The sequence below is a fragment of the Peromyscus maniculatus genome, chromosome 9 (genome assembly GCF_049852395.1).
Source record: "Peromyscus maniculatus bairdii isolate BWxNUB_F1_BW_parent chromosome 9, HU_Pman_BW_mat_3.1, whole genome shotgun sequence".
In the NCBI taxonomy this organism is placed as follows: domain Eukaryota; kingdom Metazoa; phylum Chordata; class Mammalia; order Rodentia; family Cricetidae; genus Peromyscus; species Peromyscus maniculatus.
This window is the reverse complement of record NC_134860.1, coordinates 22986066-23009934: the sequence shown is the minus strand read 5'-3', so window position 1 is coordinate 23009934 and position 23869 is coordinate 22986066. Positions and strand designations below refer to the sequence as shown.

General features: G+C 35.5%; 1 protein-coding gene across 1 annotated transcript in view; it reads left to right on the top strand.

Annotated features, from left to right (window-relative positions):
* The window catches only part of Top2b (DNA topoisomerase II beta), a 63535-nt gene that overhangs the window by 5780 nt on the left and 33886 nt on the right, over positions 1–23869 (top strand). The window contains exons 2-8 of the mRNA XM_076544463.1: positions 10841–10996; positions 12359–12449; positions 13743–13806; positions 17186–17331; positions 18326–18423; positions 19039–19251; positions 22580–22753. Of these exons, the coding sequence (XP_076400578.1) occupies positions 10841–10996; positions 12359–12449; positions 13743–13806; positions 17186–17331; positions 18326–18423; positions 19039–19251; positions 22580–22753 (942 nt within the window). The remainder of the gene's footprint in view (positions 1–10840; positions 10997–12358; positions 12450–13742; positions 13807–17185; positions 17332–18325; positions 18424–19038; positions 19252–22579; positions 22754–23869) is intronic.

Below are 23869 nucleotides of genomic sequence, written 5' to 3'. Positions count from 1 at the left end.
TGACAGATACTACGAGACATGCCTGTTTCCTTCTGTCTGCTCACCTTTTTACTTTGACATAAAACTATAAGGACTTTATCTCACTTTCAGGTGTATGTACCTAACTAGTATAATAGCATAATGGAAGAGTGTGGACTGTGAACTCAGATCACATGCTTTCATAATTTGGCTTCTTTAAATGCCAGTTTTCTTCAGATCTGTTATCCCACATGCACTAGGGGCATAATGGCAGCATCCGCTTGATGGAGCTTTTACATAAGTGTTGGAATGCCCCAGATACCTTCCATCATGCTGGCACACAGCAGATAAGTGTACACTACACACACATCTCTAACCCTGTGATAAGTGTCTTCATGCCTTTTATCGTAGTGAAAATTTGGTTTATCCTTGGGTTTGGGAGGGTGTTTCTGAAGGAAATGTGTAGATAAACATTTGCAGAGTGTGTTTGTTGAAGCTAATTTCCTATGTTCTTCATGGCTTCAGCAACAGTGTTAAAACTGGTTAAGCTGCTGTGTGCATCTTCTAGAATTAAGTTTCTGCTAATCTCCAGGAACTGAATGAGGCCTTTCTTGCAGAATTCTGTTAGAAAAACTTCTAAATGTTTTGTGGGAACCTCTTGTGTTGAGGCTCGTGAGCCAGTGGACAGTACTCAAACATTTGCTGAGAATGGGAACATAAAAGACTGAAATGTTAACTTCTGCTTTCTACTTTGCCAAGGCTGCCAGTGTATTTTGGTTTTACTTACTTTTTTTTTTTTTTAAAGATTTATTTATTTATGTATACAGTGTTCTGCTTGCATGTGTCCCTTCAGGCCAGAAGAGGGCACCAGACCTCATTACAGATGGTTGTGAGCCACCATGTGGTTGCTGGGAATTGAACTCAGGACCTCTGGAAGAACAGCCAGTGCTCTTAACCTCTGAGCCATCTCTCCAGCCCCGGTTATACTTACTTTTATCCAGATAGTAATGAGAAAGTTTGGTCTGCAGAAGCAATAGCTAGGTATAAATAGTACCTCTAGACATTCAGTTTTAATCTAGTTTAATTATATTTTCACATGCATGAATTAATAAGCTTTTAACAGCCCTCTGTGAATTCATTATAGAGAATTCGAAAATGTATCAAAAGTAAAAATAAAATGACCCACATTTATACGTTCTGTAGATAAGTTTTATTGGCATTCTTTTGGGTATATGTGTGTATGTGTGTGTATATATATATATATATATATATATATATATGTGTGTGTGTGTGTGTGTGTGTGTGTGTGTGTGTGTGTAATCATATTCTTTGCTATGCATGTATATATTTATATAACTTTTCTGACAAAATGGACTCTCATTCTTTTGTAGCTTTGCTCAACAAACATTATGGTTATTTGTTTTTTATGTGAATGTGACTGTGCCTTTATGTACACATGTGGGTGCAGTGCCTGGGAGATTAATGAAGGTCTGACTAAATGTCAGACCTCCTGACACTAGAGTTACAGGTGGTTATGTACGGGTGTCACGAGCTGAACATAGGTCCTTTGTAAGAAGAGCAATTCCTCTTAACCATTTGCCATCTAGCCCTGGAAGTTGCTTTGTATCCCAGGCTGACTTCAAATTTGTAGCAGTCCTCCTGTATCTGCTGGGAATTCAGGTATATACCAGCATGCTCATCTTAATTGTAGTTTCATAAGCCATTAAACAATTTTAAAATGCTGTTATCTTAAATTTATGTAAAGACTACAGTGATAGAAGTTTCTTTTAAGATTTATTATTTTTGTTTTATTTCATGTATATGAGTGTGTGTGAGTGAATATCTACCACATGTATGTGGCTGTCTGTAGCATAGTGAGTAGTAGTTCTCAACCTTCTTAACATTGTGACCCTTTAATGCAGTGCCTCATATTGTGGGGAACCCCAACCATAAAATTGTTTTCATTGTTACTTCATAATTGTAATTTTGCTACTGTTATGAATCATAATATAAATATCTGATGTGCAGGGTATCTGATATGCAACCCCATTGAAAAGATTGTTGGACTCCCAAAGGGGTCATGACCCACAGGTTGAGAACTGCTGTTGTAGAGGCTAGACGAGGATGATATCAGATCCCTTGAAGCTGGAGTTCCAGGTGGTAATGAACCACCTGACATGGAATCTCAACTTGGGTCCCTCTAAAGGGCAGCACATATTCTTTTTTTCCTCTCTTATTTATTTACTTATTTACTTATTTACTTATTTATTTATTTATTTATTTATTTATTTATTTATTTATTTATTTATTTATGTATTCATCCATCCATTCATTTATTTAAAATAGATTCTTCTTTCATACAATACATTTTGACCACAGTTTCTCTTCCCTCCACTCCTCCTAGCTCTCCTTCATCTCTCTTCTCCCCACAAAATCCCCCCCCCCCCTTCGTTTCCTCTTCAGAAAAGAGCAGGCCTCCAAGAAATGGCAACCAAACACGATACAGTAAGACAAGGCAAAAGCCCTCATAACGAGGCTGGACAAGGCAACCCAATAGGAGGAAAAGAGTCCCAAAGCAGGCAAAAGAGTCAGAGATATCCCCCACTCCCACTGTTAGGAGTCACATAAAAACACCAATCTAACAACCATAGCATATATACAGGCCCTGTGCTTGCTGCTTCAGTCTCTGTGAGCCCATGTGAGCCCTGCTTAGTTGATTTGGTAGGCCATGTTTTCTTCAATACATTTTCTTAACTGCTTAGTTATCTCTCCCCCTTGTTTAGCCTCACATGTTTAGATTTTTTTCTTTCTGTATGATTAAGCACGGTTAAGATTTTTTCCCAAATTGATCAATTTCTCCTAGGTTATCTAATTGTTGGCATATAATTTTAGCTGTCTCTTAGAAAACCATTCTGTGACATAAGTTGTGGTGTCTCTCTTTTGTTTCAATTTCAGTCACATCTTTTTTGAAACAACTCAGTCTAGCTAAAGTATATTTGTTACTTTGCTGCTGTGCTGAAATATCTGATGGAAATAGTGAGGACAGATTACTTTGGCTCATAGTTCCAGGATCTCAGTGTCTTTGTGGAGAAAGTGCAGTGAAGTATGTAGTCAGGACTGTTCGAATCCTGGTAGATCAGGAAGCAGAGTGAGGTAGGAGGTGGGCCCAGGTCCTTTCAAAGACACAACTGTAGTGACCAGTTTTCTCTAGCTAGGCCTCATCACATAAAGGCCCCACTGCCTTCCAAAGTAACACTACCAAACATTCAAACTTGAGACTGGGAGGCATTTCAAATTCAAACCACGGCAAAACCCTTGTTTTTTTTTTTTAGATTCATGGCCATCTCACAATGCAAAGTGTACTCAATCCATCTTCTGACATTTCTCCAAAGCCTAGTTGAGTCTCTACTTAGACACAAACCAATCTCTTTTTGACCCCTTATAAGATAAAAATGTCACCAGTATCAATATATGATAGCACACAGTTGATAGTACTGTTCCAAAAATGAAGAGCAAAAGAGTATTAAGAGAAGACCAAACCAAAAAAAGAACACAACTCAGCAGGACAAATGCTGAGTCCTGTAGCCTTACAAGCAGTACCATGGGAATAGTTGCATGACGGGAGCATCAGTGAGCTTGAACAGACCCACCCTTATGTCCTAGCCATTTGAAGCCCACATGGGTCTGCTTAGTTCCTATGGTTTTTTGGGGGTCTCTATTGCAAGTGAAGCACTATTTTCATAGTTTTGATAGTCCTTTATGGGTTACCTCCTGCAGGGAATCCAACCCTGTCAGATACTGCCCGGTTCCATAGGCTTTCTTCAAATTCTTGCTGGAATATTGTGTGATTCTGTAATTCCTGCGTTCTGAATATCTGCAAAAACAGAATCATTCTGATAATGCTAAGCTCTTATGGTAGTTTTAGACATAGCCTGCCCTTTTGTACCACAACTGCAGTGGCCTTTGAGACCCTGGATAGCTGAATCTGAGAAACACTTCCTAGATGGCTGTGAGTGGGCAGAGCACATGATTTTTTGTTTTTTAAAGGGAAGTCTTTTAAATGAGTTTATAGTTTTATGTTCTGGAGCCTGTGGTGGGTGGAGTTTTGCCAACAATTCCTGAATGCTTAAGTCCCTTTGTTGTTGTCCTAGTGTGTAAACTGCTTAGCTTCATTGGAACAGTTCTAATCTCTTTTTAACTATCATGGCCTCTTAGTCTGCCAGTGCTCTTTTTCTGGCCAAATCACTTTTTTTTTCTCTTACTCTGCCAGCCTGGCTAATAGTAGCTAGCAGCAACTGTGCCACATCCCTACTTTTTCTGCTTTCTTTAAGTTTCCTCTGCTAAATTATTAGTATATTAAATTCAGCCTCATTCAGATTTCCAGGACACAGCAAAATTTGCAGAAATTCTTTGCCAAATGTACAGGAATGGTTTCTAGGCCAATTCCCAGTAGAGTCCTTGTTTGCACCTGAAACCTTGGTTTTGGGCTTCACTGTCTACCTTTCTGTTGTCATTCTGATCTCTTTGAACTCCTACTGGAAGAAGCCATTAAACTTTGCTTATAGTGTTTTGGGATTTCTCTAGTTCACATATTAAGCCTCTTGCAACTCTCACAAACCAGTTCCAAAGGACTAAACCAACTTCAGGTTTAGGCACAGCAATGACTGCTTCTTTGGTACCAGTTTTGGAGTTAGTTACTTTTGCATTGCTGTGACCAAAATACCTGACAGAAACAACTTCAAGGAGGAAACTTATTTGGTTCATGGTCTTAAGGAATTTTGGTCCCTTGTAGCAGGGAAGATTACAGAGTGTGTGGCAGTCATTCACATAAGGTTGGGGCTACCGAGTGTAGCTTTCACTGCCCTACTTTACTGACCTGTTTATGCAGGCTAGTACCCACCTCTTCAAGGTTTGCATCCTCCTCAAGACTCTTGCTTTCATTGACTTTAAGAACTTAAAAAAAATCTTTCCTCTAATTCAACAAATGACATGATTTATTGTACATATGTTACACTTGGCTGCAACTGAGAACAGAACTAGTCTAGGTTGCCCCAGGCTCAGGGCAGGGAACCAACAGGGGGACTGTTTGGGTTCTAAACAAGGTAGATCTCTCAGAAGTGGTCTTGGTGATCAGATGGCAGTGAAGTCCCAGATACAGTGAGACACAGTATCATTAATAGCATATAGTCCAGCTACTTGTACCAGCTCCTCTGCTGCTGGCATTCTTTATTTCTTCTTCTGTAACCACCATGGTCCACAGCTGGATTACTTGGGCCTTTGACTGATCTTTCTTCTCTGGAGCTTTAGGCGGTGCATTCACTGTATATAATGTATAGTTGATGATATTGTATAGCAAGCATTCACTTTTCCACTTCATTCAGATGACTAAGGCTAAGGGACTCAAATCTTATTTTTTCCTGTTAATTTTAGATTTAGTTCTATGCATAGTTTCTTAATGTACACTATTGGTTCAACATCTTCATTTTAAAAAATACATGTGGTATTACTTTATCTTGATTCTATAAGTTTTGGTGCCTTTTTTTGCTTTTATTTATCCCCATATATTTTCTAAATTATCTTGTGATTTCTTTCTTGACTCTTTAATAATTTAACGAGTATATTGTTTAATTTCCACAGTTTGTGGATTTTCTGTTTCCCTTCTATTTATTTCTAGTTTCACTTTATTATAGACAGAGAGAATGTATGTCTTCAATCTTTTAGTTTGTTGAGACTTATTTTATGGTTAACATCTGGTTTGTGTCAGTGCTTCCTGTGCACTTGGGAAGAATGTATATTCAGCTGGGATCTTCTGTACATGTCTGCTCGGTTTGTCTTGTGCTTCAGTTCTTTGTTCTCACATTGATGCTTGATCTGGTTGTCCTGTCTGTAGTTGAACATGGGGTGTAGGAGTTTCTAATTATCATTATATTGCTGTCTATCTTTTCCTTTAGCTCTGTTGACGTTTGCTTTATATATTTGTGTACTCTAGTAGTAGGTATATACCCATTTACAACAATGATATCTTCCTGGCGAATTATCTTTGTCTTTTGTCACAGGTTTTGTTCAAACTTAGTCTATTTGTGTAATGTATCTATGGGACCCTGCTTTCTTTGGATCCTGTTTGCATGAAGTATGCTTTGCCACCATATCTCATGAAGCCCATTGCAGCCCATGTGTTTTTAGATCTAAAGTGTGTCTGTTGGCACCATTTAGTTGGATTAAAAAAAATCAAATTGGCTAATATATGCTTTATAGGCAGTAAGCTCATTTATATTTAAGGTGATCATTGATATGAAAGGACTTACTTTTGGAATTTTAATTTTTATTTATAGCTTGTAGCTCTTTTGTTTGTTTTCTCTCTTGCTGTTTTTTGTGAGGTTATGATTCCATTCTCTTCTCATTTGACATTTTCTCAATTTTTATAGTTATTGCTATAGTTACATAAAACAACTCAAAAGGCTAACATTCAGTTTTAAATTAATGTTAACTTGACCAATTGCATATACAGCTGTATACATACTTCTGCCACCCAGAGTTTAGTAACCACAAGGTTTTATTAGGTTATCAGCAATACTCAAAAGACAGACTCGAGCAAAAGTAGGATGATAAGTAAAGTGTGTAGAGATAAAACCAGGCAAGGAACTGTAGCACAAATGATGTGTTTTTAGTGTTTCCATACTATGTAACATAGATTTATGATTACTTCTATAGTTTCATTTTTAAACATTTATACCATATTTTAAAGTAATCTATATTCTTACATTAATGTTGAAAGTTCTATATCTGTCTCTGTATTTATCTTTACTAGGAAGGGTTATATTTTCATATGACTTTTGCTTCAGCTTGATGGGCTTTCATCAATGACTTTGCTCAGCTTTTCCTAATTTTCTTCTTTACAACCTAAAGATTTTTTTTAAAAAAAGGTATTTTAAATCTAAAATGTCTGTAGGGCAGTTTTGCCAGCTATTTTGGTTAGTTTTTTTAATGTATCATCCTACTTTTGTTCTAGTCTGTATCTGTTGAGTAATTGCTGATAACCTAATAAAACTATCCAGTATATAAATAATAATTAGTTTTCTTGTATTGCTGTCAAGATTCTCTCCTTTGTGACTTTTTCCTCCTGTGATATTGGGAATTGAACTCATGGCCTCCTGGATGGGTTGGTGGCCCTATCCATGACTATTGAAGCTTGGTCATATATCTTAGTAGAGGTTCCTCTGTGTAGCTCTTTTACCTGGCTGTCCTAGAACTTGCTCTGTAGACCAGGCTAGCCTCAAACTCACAGAGATCTGTCTGCCTCTGCCTCCCTAGTTCCTGTCGTTAAAGATGTGAGTCACCACTGCCTGGCCCATTTTTATCTTTTTATTTGAGACATTTTTGCAATGTATATTCTGTTTGATTGATGATAGCCCACAAGTGATTCAAGTTCTTTTAATTTTTCTTCATTCTTTCCTTTTTTGGGTTTCTTTGAAATTTGTCTTTACATTTTCTATTTTTTTCTTGAGGTTGGCCAACTCTGTAGTTGAGCATTTGTATACTTTTAGTTATTGTATTCTTTAATTTCAGAAATAATATTTGAGTATTTTCAGTTACTATCTGTTTATTTAATTTCATTTTGCTTATTATTTTACTGGTTTTCTTGTTTGGTTGTGCATCTGTACAGGTTCCTTGAGCATCGTCTTTTATCTTCATTTCTCCCTTTCCTTTATCCTTTCTTTACTATTCTTTTTTCCTCTTCTCTCCCCACCTTCCCCTCCCTGAGACTGGATCTCTAGCCTAGTCTGATCTTTATTTATAGCAGTCCTATGGCTGTAAGCTCCCCATTTCCTTGGGGCAGTCCACCGGAGTTTTAATTGTCCCTTGGAATGTCTATTGTCTTTCCTTCTCTCCAGGCTTTAGCATTTCAAAGCTTAGCTCCCTCCACTTCAGGCTCTATTCTGGCTAGTTACTCCATCTAGAGAATCAGGAGGCTTTGCAAACCTTTCCCAGGCATGAGACCTCTGGGCTAGTTCACTGAAGAGGTTTGTCTATGTCTGTATTTAGGGGACAATCTGTGGTATCTCCTCTGCCCTACTGAGGTATCCTGCACACTCTGTAGTAAGCCATGGTACTAGAGCTCCACCTAATGTCTATCCCTAGAACTACAGACTCTGGGTGCTGGACCAAATCATTTTGATTTCCTTTGTTCTCAGTGGCTTCCAATTTAGCAACTGTTCTTGCCAGTGCTTGCTTAGATTCAGCAGGACAGCAAACAGTCCCTCTGGGAGCACTTCTCCTACCTTTCCTTTGGAGGTCCATTCAAGGAAAGAAGTTGTTTCTTCCCTGTTGTGCCTTGCTGAGGAAGGGTTGTGGGCTTGGATGAGGTTTTGTGGTCACCTGAGGGATAGGACCTCTTATGCAGTTTCTGAATTTCTTATAAGGAAGAATGGTTCATATATTACAGCTTAATCTGTGTTTCTGTGGGGAAGGGGGTTTGGAGCGTTCTAATCTTCAATCTTGTTGACATTACACTTTGTATTCTGATTTTTAGTTGTCATCTTTGCAAGAGTGACAATTCTTTGAACTTGATAAGAGTACAGTAGATTAAGATCATTTATTTTTCTCTTATAGCCATTTGGGAGTGAGTAGAAAGGGAGGGAGAGGTGTGAACCATTTGTTAGAATGGTGTAGGATTGTGGTTAAATTGTTGAAAATGGCATGAGGCATGGCTTTATTCACATCTCCAGATACCAGTTCAGTTTAGCAAAAACTCCTAAGGTGAATTTTGAAATCTAAATTTGGTAGACACTAACTTCTTTTTTTTTTTTTTTTTTTTGGTTTTTCCGAGACAGGGTTTCTCTTGTGTAGCTTTGCGCCTTTCCTGGATCTCACTTGGTAGCCCAGGCTGGCCTCGAACTCACAGAGATCCGCCTGCCTCTGCCTCCCGAGTGCTGGGATTAAAGGCGTGCGCCACCACCGCCCGGCTACACTAACTTCTGATTGAAGTAATCTTGAAAATATTTTCTTTGTGATGATGTTTGTTTTAGAGAAGTAAGCTTGATGGGAAAGATTTATGTGCTTATTATAGGTCTGTAATCTTGATGTAATAATCATTTACTCTGTGATTCTAAGTTATTGGTAGAAAAATCACCTTCCTTTGATTTGGTAGGTCTGTCATTTTAAAGTACTTGGACACTGATCTTATTATGATCTTTGTTCTAACTATTATGAGAACCTGTATTAGTTATTACTCCTCTCATTACTGTGATAAAATACCTGATAAAGCGATGTGAAGAAGAAAGGGATCGTTTTGGCTTCAGCTAGAGGGCTCTCAGTTTAATTGTTTAAAACAAGTTGTTTTATGCTGTAGTTAAAAAAAAAAAAGGATGAGAATGATTGCAGTTGGGAGAAGTTGGTTAAAACTAGGACAAATTGGGGTTACTTTGGACAGTTCAGAGGGGAAGATACGGCATGAAAGTGGCTGTAACTGGTACAAGGAACACAAGGGAGCTGATCATACTGCATCTGCATTCAGGAAGCACAGAGATGAGTGCTGGTGTTCTTCTTTTATTCTATTTATTTTGTATATGTTGCTGGCATTCAGGGTAGCCTTTTTCCATCTTTGTTAAACTCTTTTGTTTAAAGCATCCTCACAAATACAAGTTTTGTCTTTTAGGTTATTCTACATCCTATCAGTTTGACCAGATTAACCAACACAGTGCCCATTTTAAAAATAGTTTACTTCTATAAACATCACAATAGCAGAGAACATTGTTAGAAAATTGGGAACTGATATTTTAAAAACATAGTTTACCTTCTGGTCAGCTAGTTCATCATCAAAACCTTAGTAGAAATAGAATATGAAAACCTTATGAAATAGTTACTTTCTTTTGTACAAAGCTATTTTTAATTGAATCAGCACTATTTATGGATAAGCATATAAATGAAAGAAAATATGACTATAGTAAAAATCAGTAAAATTAGTACTACTTGAAACTTTTAAATGCCTTTAATATTATATAAAATTTAAGACCTTGAAAAATTATAGTTGATATTTGAATTTCCTTAAGGTTTTTCTGTTATACAAGTCTTATTTTTGTTTAGATTACTCAAAAGGCATGCATTTTGATTTTTAAACATATATAGTGTCATTTTAAAAAGTGATTTAAAACATGTTTATGTTAAGAAACTGAAAATAGGCCATATTAATTTATTAATGAGGTGCCATATTAGTCAGCATTAGGAAATTTGGAAGGAAATGTTCTGTTACTATGAGGAAGACAGGGAAGTCTTTAGACTTGGAAGTTTGATTTGGTTCTCAACTGTTGTAGAAATGGTTACCATTGCCTAGCTTTATATCCTTGGAACTAGCAGAGGAATGAATCAGTAGGTACCTCAGTATTGGGTCACCCTGAGCTAAAACTGACATGATCAAGATCATGAGCAAATTGAGGGCTTTATAATGACCATGCTAGTTTTGGTCATATTGTATTTATTTATTTTGGTTTTTTGAGACAGGGTCTCCTGGAACTTGCTTTGTAGACCAAGCTGGCCTTGAACACACAGAGATCCGCTTGCCTCTCATATTGTATTTATTAACTATATAGGCTGCTTTGGGTGACCCTCAAAGCCACTCAGTTTTTATTATGATTCTGTAACCTGTCTACAACCTGAATCCTTGGCAAATCTTGAGGAACACAAAACATTAACTTGATTTCTTAGCTATATGGGGTCTGTTTTACCAGTTCTGATTATTGTAAGGCAGTCCATAAGGTAACTGTGATCTTTAGGACTTGAATATTAGTGACTCTCAAAGATGGGTCCCATGTCATGTTTCCATACACATTTTAGTTTGCCCCTTGGTAGGATATTTAAATTTGATTTCTTGGTTCTTTTTGACCAGAACAATGCTGCAAAAAAGGAAGAGTTGGAAACAGCAAACAAAAATGATTCTTCTAAGAAGTTATCTGTCGAGAGAGTGTACCAGAAGAAGACCCAACTTGAGCATATTCTCCTTCGTCCTGATACATACATTGGATCAGTAGAACCCTTGACCCAGGTAATTACTTGCTAAAATTGATTGAGATTAGGGAATGTGTAATCTTCTTTTTAAATATTTCAATAAAATTGTGGTTATGTAGTTTTAAGCCTGTGATTTCGTGTCTGTATGATCATGCTGAAGAAGGGAGAGAGGAGCTAAGGTTGTAGCTCACAATGCACAGGGCCCTGGGCCTGAAACTCATACCAAAAGATAAACAAAACAAAACAAACTGAACTCTGAGAGACACCTAGGAAAAGTGGAAGTCTGTTCATTACTTTATGGAGATAAGTATGGAGATAAGAATACAGAAGTATAGAATAAAATGGTGCCATAAAAATTGTTTTGTTCTGTTTTTTGAGACAGGGTTTCTCTGTGTAACAGCCTTTGCTGTCCTGGAACTTGCTCTGTAGACCAGGCTGGCCTCGAACTCACAGAGATCCACCTGCCTCTGCCTCTGGAGTGATGGGATTAAAGGTGTGCACCACCATGCCCAGCTGCCAAAAGAATTTTTTGAAAGTTCAACATAGTGTGTGCTGTAGTTTACTTTAATAGTGGTACCTTTTAGGATTGACTTGTTTATGTTTACTGGGGACTTGGCTTACATATATTATCCTGTTTGATTCTAACAATTGTGGAAAGCCCAAAGTCAGACTTATTGTTTTACTCTGTGCTACCTAGTCTGTAGAATAAACATAAATCATGAAACAAAAGTATAAATAGATGTTTATCATAGTTTTGAATATTATGTAAATACTATCTTTAGTGATTCTGAGGTTTTGACAGAATACAAATCTCTAGGCCTAAGGAATTTGATTTAGGGTCCCCATCTGCTGTAGAATGGTTAGAATTAGTACTGCTAAACAATGCTTTCTGAAACTGGCAGAGAAACTAAAATCAGAAGTGTTTTGTTTGGTGTTGGGCTTGAACCCAGGGCCTTATACATGGCTAAGCACAAACTGTTACTGAGTTAACAGCCTTATGTTAAAGCTGACTTTATGTGTGAATGAAATACAAGTAATACAAAATGAACAACTTTTCAATTTTAGTTAAGTTCATTGTGAATGCTGAACTTGACTCTAGCTGGAGTTATATATGCTTAACTTTGAATGCCCATTTTTAATGGAGTACATGACAATATAGATTTTTGTTTTCTTTTTTTGAGACAGGATTTCATTCTGTAGTTCCTGGCTAGCATTGAACTCACATGTAGTCCAGATTGGCCTCAAATTGTGACAGTTCTCTTTCCTCAGCTTCATATAAGTGTTGAGATTACAGATGTGAACCACTATACCTTGTTGACAATAGGGATTTACCTTATGTAAAATTGGAGTTAAGGATTTATGGAGTAAAACTGTTTTTTGAATCATTGTCTTGATACAGTTAATGTGGGTGTATGATGAAGATGTAGGAATGAACTGCAGAGAGGTTACCTTTGTTCCAGGCTTATACAAGATCTTTGATGAAATTTTGGGTGAGTACTTACTTAAGACATAATGCATGTGTTTCTACTAATGTCAGTGTATTGGCCGTGAACATCTCAAGCAAATCTTGCAGTAACTTTAAAAAGTATTTTGCTGTTTTTTGTGTACATCTGTGTGTGTGTGTGTGTGTGTGTGTGTATTCTTTAGAAAATTGATACCCAGCTATAATAGCTTTGTATTTCTTGACATTGAAGCTTTCTGCTGATGTTTGTTCATGTGTGCAGTTGTAGTGTTGTATTTGTGATCCTATATGAAACTGCTCTCATGTGTGCCTCATCTGGGTTTTCTTAGCATCATGGTTACTTAGGGAGCATGTTACATATGAGGACTATAAGGCCTTATCTTGGCAGATTGTGTGAACTGGAGGTTGGACTTGTAAATTTAGTTTTTCTCACCCACTGATCATGTAGTTCTGTTGGGCAGCTTAGTTTAGTACCTTTGCTCCCTTCTAAATCCTATGATTAATACAATTAAAATGAAGTGGCTATGCCTTATAGACTCAGGCAGTACTTATACTTTTGTTAAAGTTTTTAGCCTTGGACATTCTAGAAATTCTCTGCTCAGCTTATTACTAAAGTTTGAGGTTTCTTGGACTGTGATTGTGTGGTTCTCTGAACTTCTTCCTGTAAGTCCTTGGGGAAAGTGACAGGGCAGACCTGGCTATGTGTTGTATTCACACACTGGCCTCCTCCTGGATGCTGCTGGTTGAGGGTTATTACATCATCTTTTAATCCGGAAACGGAATTTCTGTGCTCATAAGTTCTTGAGATACTAATTTTACAAAGAAAAAAATTATAATTTAAGATTTAGAATTTTGAATCATAAGGGTATTAAAGACTTTAACTAAAAAGTAACTAGTTAATCAGTTTGATCTGCATGTAAAATATTAGTTTATTGAAGGAGATTAAGATAAGGTAACCATATCTTCTCACCAAGATATGAAGTAAACCATATGTTTTTTTACTTTTAAATTTGGATTGGGGGTTAGATTCAGATGTTTTTGCTCTTTTTTATTTTTGTAGTCAATAAACACCCCCTGCCTTATATGTGTGTGGGTGTGTATGTGCATTCGTGTGTGCCTGCGTGTGTGCATGCATGTGTTTGCTGTAACATCATAAGAATTTGGAATTACTAAGTAAAACTTAGTTTTATTTAGAAAGGTTAATAGCCATCGACTGTCACCCCTTGCAGATGTTACTACTAAGTTGGGATGCACATATAGTTGTTTGTGAGTTTATAGAACCTCTATGCTGTATTACTCATTGTGATGTTTAATCTTGTAGTCAATGCCGCTGACAATAAGCAGAGAGACAAGAACATGACCTGTATTAAGGTTTCTATTGATCCGTAAGTATATTTTAAGTTTAATTTCTTTTATGATAAGTTGTTTTATTCATGTAATCCCCAATTTATCATCAAATGTGTATTATACATGGCTCTATGGCTTTGTTTCCCTGTTGCTTTGGATTTCATTATTTTTGTTTCTTCTCTGTCCTTCATGTCCATTTCCTCAGAAAGCATTTCCTTGACCATTTTTCTTCGGTGTTATTGGTTCTATTTTAGTTGTTAGAGCAGTATCCATATTTCCTTCCTACTCTTCCTTCTTCAGCACATCAGGCTGAGATTGTTAGTGCTATTCTGGGGAAAAATAAAATAAATTTATTTTTCATGACTAGAATTTGGCTCTTTCCATTATATATGACTTAGTTAATAAATTGAATACTGCTGGGTATTAGAGAACGCCTACCAGGTGTTTGGCTAGTTAGGTTTCACTGTGGTGACCTTATTTGGGAAGATATGTATGGGAGAAGAATGTGAGAACATGTAATAGTTTTAATAGAAACTTTTTGTTTTGTCTTCTATCGGCATGCTTTTGTGAGAGCTTTATACCTTTTAAAGTCAATAGTAATTTAGCCATTTAAGTCTTACTTATGATAACTCTTATTGTCAGTAATTTAATTTCTGAGGGCATGGCTAAGATTAATAGTATAATAAAACAATAAAACAAAAATAATTAGTATTTGGTTGCACCATGAAATTAATTGCAAATTATAAAAAAATATTTTCCTTTATTTATGCTATTGAAGTTTATGCTTTTTATTTTGTTATTTTGTTATTTGAATCACTTTTATTAAAACATTCTTGAGACTCTATAGTTAGGTATACAGGTACTTATAAGTTAAAAATTACACAGAAGTTTTTCAAGGTAATTTTAGCTGTCATGATTCCTTTTCTTCCTTGTTTAGGAAATTATCAGTTAAATATAATAAATAACTGTATTTTTTTTTTGAAGAGAGCTAGTAAGGAGTATATGTATTGAATGTTTGATTATCTGTAAGCTTATACAAAATTCAGAACTAAATGATTCAGGTAGAAAACTAAGGAAAGGGGAGCTTTTCTTAAATATATTTTGTTTGTTTTGCTCTTTTGTGTTAATTCTATCTGTAGGATAGTCCAGACTAGTCTCAAATTTATCATCTTTCTACCTTGGCTTAGAATGGGCCACTGTCCTCAGTTCTTCACTGGTTTTTTGATGGACATTGTTGCTGTCATTCAGTTCTTTTATATTAATTCTAGCTACTTAAAGTCAACAGTGTTGTACTTAAAAATGCCTTAAGTAATTTCAACAAAGTGAAAAAGAATGGAGCTGTACTCTGTAGACTAGTTAAGGGTGTGTGCAGTTTACTTACTAACTTACTACATTTTCTGCAGAGCATTTCTCTTTTACAACCATTTTTAGTAACATTTATTTATTTTATGTGAGTGCTCTATCTGCATGTACATCTTTATGCCATAAGAGGGCATCAGATCCCACTGTAGATGGTTGTGAGCCACCATATGGTTGCTGGGGATTGAACTCAGGACCTGTGGAAGAGCTGCCAGTGCTCTTAACCACTGAGCCATCTCTCCAGGCCCATTTTTATTAATTTTTTTAGTTAGATGCAAAATATGGGTTTCACTGTGACATTTTTATACATGTGTATCATTGTAACTTGCTCATATTCAGCTTCTCTCTTCTACTGTTCTTATTTTCTGTATGTGTATAAGTATGTATAATGTGTGTGTATAAATCTAGATTTTGTGCATGACATTCGACATTTTGTCTTTCTTCCCCTATTATTTGATGCATAAAAATGTCTTTTTTTTTTTAACTCCGTTATAATCCACAAACATTCTTGTGTGGATATGAGTGAGACATATACATAAATTTTTTTGTTTTTTTAGTGATAATCAAATGTCAGTTTTTATTTATCATCACCTTATTCTAATTACCTCTTCCCGAAAATTCTCAACTACCTCAAAGAAAAAGGGTCAATGGTGTACTTTTCACTTCCTCTTGATTTTTATTTTGTTTATAAATCGTTGATATAAGTTACACAGCCTTTTCTCATTCTAGATTTAGCATATATTTAAAATTTAAAATTTATAACAAGCATTTTGTTACAAGTTGCAAAGTCTTAGATTTATTTTATATTTTAACCATTATATTTTGACTTTTATGAATTTGCTATCATTAGGTTATTTTTAACTACATATACTATATAGGATTAATGTTTTTATTAAATAAAGTGAATTTTATTTCAGAGTTACAGTTTTTGCTTAGGTTTCTAATTTAAGAAGTTACTCTAAAGCAGAATTCAAAGGGGGGAAATGGTATGCTGTTTTTACAACTGATCACATTTTCTCTGATGCCTCTTTGAGATCCTTTGAATTGTACTTAACATTTTTATATAGCACTTTGATCTTTTAAATTTCTTTTTACATATGTGCCTGTGAATGTCTTGTAGGAAGGGGAGGATAGCATTCAATAGTTACACTACTCCATTTAGCTTTTGTTCTGCTTCCCCAAAGTATTCTATGATGTAACGAATAAAATGTCAAATTGTAAAAGGCATAAATAATACGCAGTAAGACATGCCACAAATAGTGTGGCAGCTATTCTAGAAGTTAGAGAATTCAGTACAACCTATAGGAGAGTTTAAAGCTTATTATATATTGGATGGCTAGTATTGAAATAATTCATCTGCTAGCATCTGCCTGATTAAAAACCAAACGTCAGGACTAGGACTGTAGCTCAGTATAAGTCTAAAATATGTGGGGCCATGGGTTTCTAGCACCAGAACAAAAACGGTGGGAAGCACACTGGCCAGAGTTCTGACTATCCCTTTAACCTGACAATTCTTAAGCCTGAAACTCAAATAATACTGCACATGTGCTAAAATACACTTTTTTCTATATTCAAACTGTTTTTAATAGAGGTACCATAATTGAAAGTCCCATTTTGTCATCATATTACTGAATATAGGAAGTACCAAACTTAAAAGTTTTTGAAATTATGATGATTGATGACAAATAATCATTGATTATACATAATATATGCTAAGCAGGTAAAAACATTTGAAAGTTGTTTTAAAGATCTGTAATTTTCCATTTTTGCCCATTTATACTACACTTTTTTTACGTTGCCTCCTTTTACTCTTTTCTTGAAGATGGAGAAAGGTTTCTTCTAGAAATTTTTTTTGGTATTATCTTGCAGACCTTACTGATCCTAACATTAGTTATGACTAATACTAAAGTACATGTCTTCATCAAGATAATGCCAGTGTTTCCCAGTTGACAGTGACTTACATCTTGGTTGTAACCATTCAAGTTTATTTTATAGTTCAATACTTTTGTGGAAATTAACATTTAATTTAAGTTCTAAATTTTGCTTATGTATTTACAGTGAATCTAATATTATAAGCATTTGGAATAATGGGAAAGGCATTCCAGTAGTAGAACACAAAGTAGAGAAAGTTTATGTTCCTGCTTTAATCTTTGGACAGCTTTTAACATCAAGTAATTATGATGATGATGAGAAAAAAGTTACAGGTAAAGTCTGAATGGAATTTTAATTGATAAGTATCATTTTTCTTAACATAAAATTTCTAAGTTCCCATTTCTTAAAACATGTAAGGCAACCTGTGAAGTTTCATTGTGAGAAAATCCTTTTAAAAAAACATATAAACTTGTCATCTGTTTTGATTATATAATTTTAATAGTATCTTAAAAGTTGGATAATATGTAGACTTTTAGAATAAAATTGCTGGAATTCTGATCTAACTGATAGGTGAGGTTTTGATTTAGATAACAATACTATGGTACCTGTCTGTTATTATATATGCACATGTCCTTTAAATTTTTATTATTTTATTCTTCGTGTATGGATATTTTGCCTATGTGTATGTCTGTGTACCACATGTGTCCCTGGTTCTCATGGAAGCCAGAAGAAGGTGTCAACTGCTCTGGAAATGGAATTACAGATGGTTTATGAGCTTCTATATGGGTGCTGGGAATTGAACCCAAATGCTCTTAGCCACTGAGCCATCTCTGTAACCCTTCACATAGTCTTTGATAATAAAAGACTTTAACTGCTTTTCCTTAAGTGGATCGAGTGAAAAAGTCTCTGTATATAAGATACTTTGGAAATATATTGTTGCCTCAGTAGGTTGATAGCTTTTTTTAAGTTCAAGGCTCTGAGAAGTTGATATAAATCAAGTGACTTTGTTAGAAGTTCAGATTTCATACTCACCTAGACTTACTGTGTCAGAAGATACTAAACTTATTTTTCTTAAATTATGAGAGTAGCAAATCACTAATGTTTTAATGATACTATATAGTATGCTATATAGTACCTATCATATTGCTAAATCCTAATATTTCTTTAATATAAAAAACACTAAACATAGGACTTGCAGTCAGTAATTGAAAAAATTGATACAACAAATAGAATTGTTTTATGTCAGACTTGCTCTATGATAGGTTAGTTAATAACTTCCTTTAAAAGAACTTTAACTAAAATTTTCATATCTAACTTGTTTTACAGGGGGCCGTAATGGCTATGGTGCAAAACTTTGTAATATTTTTAGTACAAAGTTTACAGTAGAAACGGCTTGCAAAGAATACAAACATAGTTTTAAGCAGGTATGATAGTAATGTGTACATTTTTTCATTTCTTTAAAAATGTTTTATTGTTTTGCTTAGATAACAAAAGTTTAAATATTTTTAAAAATTAAATTTAAAAAAATTAGTTTCATTTTTAAAACTATTAAGCAAATCACCAAAGAGATACCAGAATACCTAGATTTTTATATAGCTTCTCTATCGTTCTCTCAAGGCAGGATGCTTTATTTAGCAGATGCAACCACTTAAAGCATGCTTTAAAGCTCGCTGAGTTATCATGTTTGTAGTTAAGAAATGCTGGCAGGCCTTTAGAAGAGTATTTTGAATTCCATATAAGCTAAAATAATTTTATGAGATAAACATGTCTGTTTACTTTTGTAAAAATTCATGGGGCATATTGAATATGAGAGATGCTTCACTGACTTTGTATAAAAGCTGTGCAGTTTATTTTCAGTACCAACCTGGTATAATTATAATATTTACAGTTTAACTTTAATATTATCAGTTTCAAGGTGTTTGGTTGTTGTGAGGTTGGAAAATACAAATATTGTAGTAAATGAATGTTTTTGTGAGCTGAGTCTCTGTTATGAAAGTTAGAAGCATTAAAGAAATACTTACTAATATCTTCTCTTCAAGACATGGATGAATAATATGATGAAGACTTCTGAAGCCAAAATTAAACATTTTGATGGTGAAGATTATACATGTATAACATTCCAACCAGATCTAGCCAAGTTTAAGATGGAAAAACTTGACAAGGACATTGTGGCCCTCATGACTAGAAGAGCATATGATTTGGCTGGTTCATGTAAAGGGGTCAAGGTCATGTTTAATGGAAAGAAGTTGCCTGTAAGTGTCTTTTGTAAAATAAGTGTTATTTTGTAGACTGCAGATAGTTGTATCTTGTTTTATAGATCTTGTCTGATCCTATTTAACTGGTATATTTAAATTATTAATATTTTAAAGTGATTTTTGTTTTATTTAATCTATCGTTAGCTGTCATCTTACTAGGTAATTTCTATTTCTTGTGTCTGTCCTCTGATAATTAAAAAATGAATCTAATTTTAATAGATAATAGATAATTTCATAGATTTAATAGATAATTATATAAATAATATTTACATTATTATCCTTTGAAAATCTTTTTAGTAATTTCCATAGGGTTTGTGGTAAACATTTAATATTTCACGTTTAGCTAAAGAACTTCATAAGTCTATAACCCCAGGTCATCTCTTCCACTCCTTGTGTCATTGTCACTAGCTATTTCTTGTGTGTGTGTGTGTGTGTGTGTGTGTGTGTGTGTGTACGTGTGTGTGTGTGTGTGTGTGTGTGTGTGTGTGTGTGTGTGTGTACATGTACATGTGCCATGCTGTGAATTTGAAGGTCAGAGGATAATCTGAGCTTTTGGTCCTCACCTTCCAACTTGTTCGAGACAAAGTTTCTCTGTTGTTCCCACCACTTCATGGTGCTACAAATGCCAGGCTTCTTGGTCATCCTTTTCTGGGCATTCTCTTGCCTCTGCCCCAATTTTGTTGTAGGAGTTTTCAGATGGCAGTTGTGCCTTGCTGTGCCTGGCTTTATATTGCTTCTGGGGATTTTGACTCAGGTCCTCATGTTTTTACTGCAAGTGTTTTACTCACTGAACTATCTCCCAAGCCCAAGATCATTCACTTTATTTATATAGGTTGTGAACACCATATGGAGAAGAAAAGGAGGCAGAAGAAATACTAGTATAGCTTTCAGTTCTCTCTCTCTCTCTCTCTCTCTCTCTCTCTCTCTCTCTCTCTCTCACACACACACACACACACACACACACAAAATGATTGTGCATATTTGTTGTTGTTGTTATTTGTTGTTTTGGGGATCTAGTCATGCTGAGTTGCCCAGGCTGGCCTATGACTCCTGGGTTCAAGCAGTCGGTTTGCCTCAGCCTCTTGAGTACTTGCAATTGCACACATGTGCTGTTTTGTTCAGTTTTAATGTTTTGATTTAATCTTACACCTCTGCACAAGGATTTTCTTTAACCTTTCTTTTAGAACAGTTGACAATGAATTCCGTTAGTGTATGAGAAAGTCTTGATTTTTTTTCTTCTCTTTCAAATGATATTTTCAACAGAATTATGGGTTGACAGTGGTTTTTGTTCAGTGTGTAACGATGCCACTCAATTCTTGCTTGGCATAGGTCATGATTACAAGTCTGTTGTGATGTGTTTCTCTGTGTTCTTCTCTTGGTAAGCTTAACACATTTCTTTCTCCTCTGCTTGTCATTAGGATTTTATATGTATGTGTGCGTACACGCGCGTGGTGGTTTTGTTTGTGATTTCATTTAACCTGTGAGATGTTCTTTGAGCGTCTTGGCTTTGTTGTTTATTTGGTTGTTTTTTTTTTGTCACAAATTTTGAAAGCTATTAGGCATAATTGTTTCAACCTCCCCTCTGGTGTACAGGATATGCTAGCTTTATCACACTTGAGGCTTGGGCTATTTTATTCTTTGTTTTAGTTTGTTTAGCTTCTGTTGCCTTGCCTTCAACTTTATTAGTTTTTTTCTCCTACTGATGAGCCATGTCAGTGACATTTCTTATGTTTTCAGTGCTTTTGATTTTTAGCATTTCCATTTTCTTTATTATTTGAATTCCATCTCTCTACTGAAGTGGAATGCCTTTTCCAGTAGAGACTACTGTACTAACAATAGTGATGCTAAATGCCCTGTTAGAACATCTGAGATGTGTCTGAGATGCTTTGTTTTTATTTGGGTTTTTTTTTATGCATATGAGTGTTAGGGCTATGTGTATGTTTGTGCACCATGTGTGTGTCTTGTGCCTGTGGGGGCCAGAAGATCCCCTGAACCTGGAATAACTGATGGTTGTGAGCTTTTATATGGTGCTGGGAATTGAACCTGAGTTGTCTGTCCTCTGCAAGAGTGGAAGTCATCTTAACCAGTGAGCCATCTACCCAGCTCTACCTGAGCTATTTCTGATGATTACTTTATTTTCAGTTTTTATAATTCTTTGGTATTCCTGAAAGTATTTGTGGAAAACTTTGTATTGTGTAAGGTAATAGTTCTGAGGTAGGCTTTGTTATTGGACTTACGTCAATCTATCGAAGAGTTAGACTGTGTTCGAAGTTTATTTCCTTTTATTCTTTGTTGTTCATGTCTTTGATCTACCTGGCAGAGATGATCTGTGTCTTATAGCTCTGTTGGGTGAAATTCACTGTTATTAGAGGTTTATTAGTCTGGGGGTAGCATGTAAGAGAAGACTGATTAAATCCTAGATTGGAGTGCACATTGAGCCGTTTCCTACAGGTTGGTTTCAGAGTGCTTATACACATCTTTCATGAATAGAGATTTTTCATCTGCCCTAATTCTTTTCCCCCAGCTGTAGTGGCTCTCCCTAAGTGTCCTCAGTCTGCATTCTGAGGCCTGGACTTACACAATAAGCCCCCTCCTCCTTGTTTTCTTTTTGTAAGAAAATGGAGTCTGGAGGGATTTCCCACTGGCTGTTGTTTTCTTCTCTTAGGCTGCACCCTGACAAGTGTATCTTTCTCTTGATCATTCTGATCTTTCCATGGGATGTGGTTCCTGGAGGGAAAAATTGCTAGGATAGGAACCCCTCCACCACTAATCATAGCCCCTAGAAGCTTTAAATGCTTGCATTCTTCCAGTAGTGATTAGTTAAAACATCTACTGTAAGGTGTTTCCTATTTTATTAAACTTGTGCTCGAGTTAAGCAAATACTGAGAGTCTGTGATTTTCTTCAGCATGTGTCTCTCTCCAGGCTTCAGAATGACAGTTATTTCACAGTCTCAGTTCTTTGCTGTGTTTGTAAAAACTATTAATTTATTTGGTTAGCTGCTTTCCATAATGATAGAGATGTCTTTTGCTTTAATTTTCCTTATATCTGAACTCATACAGGATGGTAACATTTGCCACATAGAAGAATTAGTTTTATGGAAGACTTTATAATAACTTCCCTAAATAGCCATCTTTTTTCATCTTCATCAAGTAGACACACAAATGAATGCTCTACAAACAGGGGTCAAGAAGGGAATGCTTGATCAAGGCTTGCATCTTGGGTAAAAACTGCTGTAAATGAGAACAGAAGTAAGGGAAATAACTAATAGCATGTATTTATACTGTTGACCTATGAGTGACTATTCATTGTTTTATAAATTAATAGGTAAATGGATTTCGCAGCTATGTAGACCTTTATGTGAAAGACAAACTGGATGAAACTGGGGTAGCCCTCAAAGTTATTCATGAACTTGCAAATGAAAGATGGGATGTTTGTCTCACTTTGAGTGAAAAAGGATTCCAGCAGATCAGCTTTGTGAATAGTATTGCAACTACAAAGGTAAGTGTCCATATGCTTGGTTTCCAAATCATCGATAAAATAGTACTTTAAATAATGAAATAAACAGAAACAACGAAAATGTCTGACTTTTAAATTTGACTCATGAAAATGAAAGTTATTTTTCTCAAATAGCTATATTAAAAGTATTTAAAAATTCACTGAGAAGTTAATATGCTTATTTATCATTGAACATATTTTATGAAATTTAGATTGATAAGATTGTTGTTATTTTGTATTCTGAATTTAGAGTATGATAGAGAATAATAGGAAATGAGCTTTTTGAGGGGTCAGGTTGTAGAACACATTATTTGCTAGTCTAAGGAGCTTGAACCCTTTTCTGGAGGCTTTGGATTTCAAAATCAAGGTAAAAACATTGGCTGTGGGTGTAGCCTAGTGGTAGAGTGCTTACCTAGCATGTTAGAGGCTCTGACTTTAATCCACAGCTCTGAAAAAAACAAGTGAATGAATGAATGAATAAATAACTTAAAGGGATTATCTACTGATAATACTAAAGCAGTTAGTAATGCAAGCAAATACTGTAGACTAGTTTAAAGCAGTGATTTGTAATAATTTTTTAAAATAAGTAAATATCACGTGTTTTGGTCAACAGAAATTTGACCCAGTAATGACTTTATTTGGTTAGACAGTGATTTAAAACCTTGTTTAAAGGTTTTATTTATTTATTTTTTACTCTCATTTCTAGGAACTGTTAGGCTGCTGCTGTGTGGTGCTGTAATGCCACTAGGGGCCTCTTTTTTCTGGCTTTCTTTTCTATTATCACTTATGGCATGTGGCTTTTTTTCCTATCCTCAAATACTATTGTTTCTCTATAACTCATTTCCAAGTTCTAGGGAGAAGAAAATGGTGCTAAGCCAAATCACCACCTTTGGTCAGGATATAATAGTTTTCCTAGAAGGATCACCCAGCCAGTAATTGCTCACATCGCATTAGTTGAACTGAGTCACATGGTTTGTGTGCCTTTTTAAAATCCGAGGGTCCGGTGGGGAGTAGCACAGTCTTGCATACAACAAAAAAACAACAAACAAAAAACCCCAAGCAGTGTGTTCGGAGATATCTCACGTTAAATATACTGTAGTGTTTGGGGAGAGGATGATA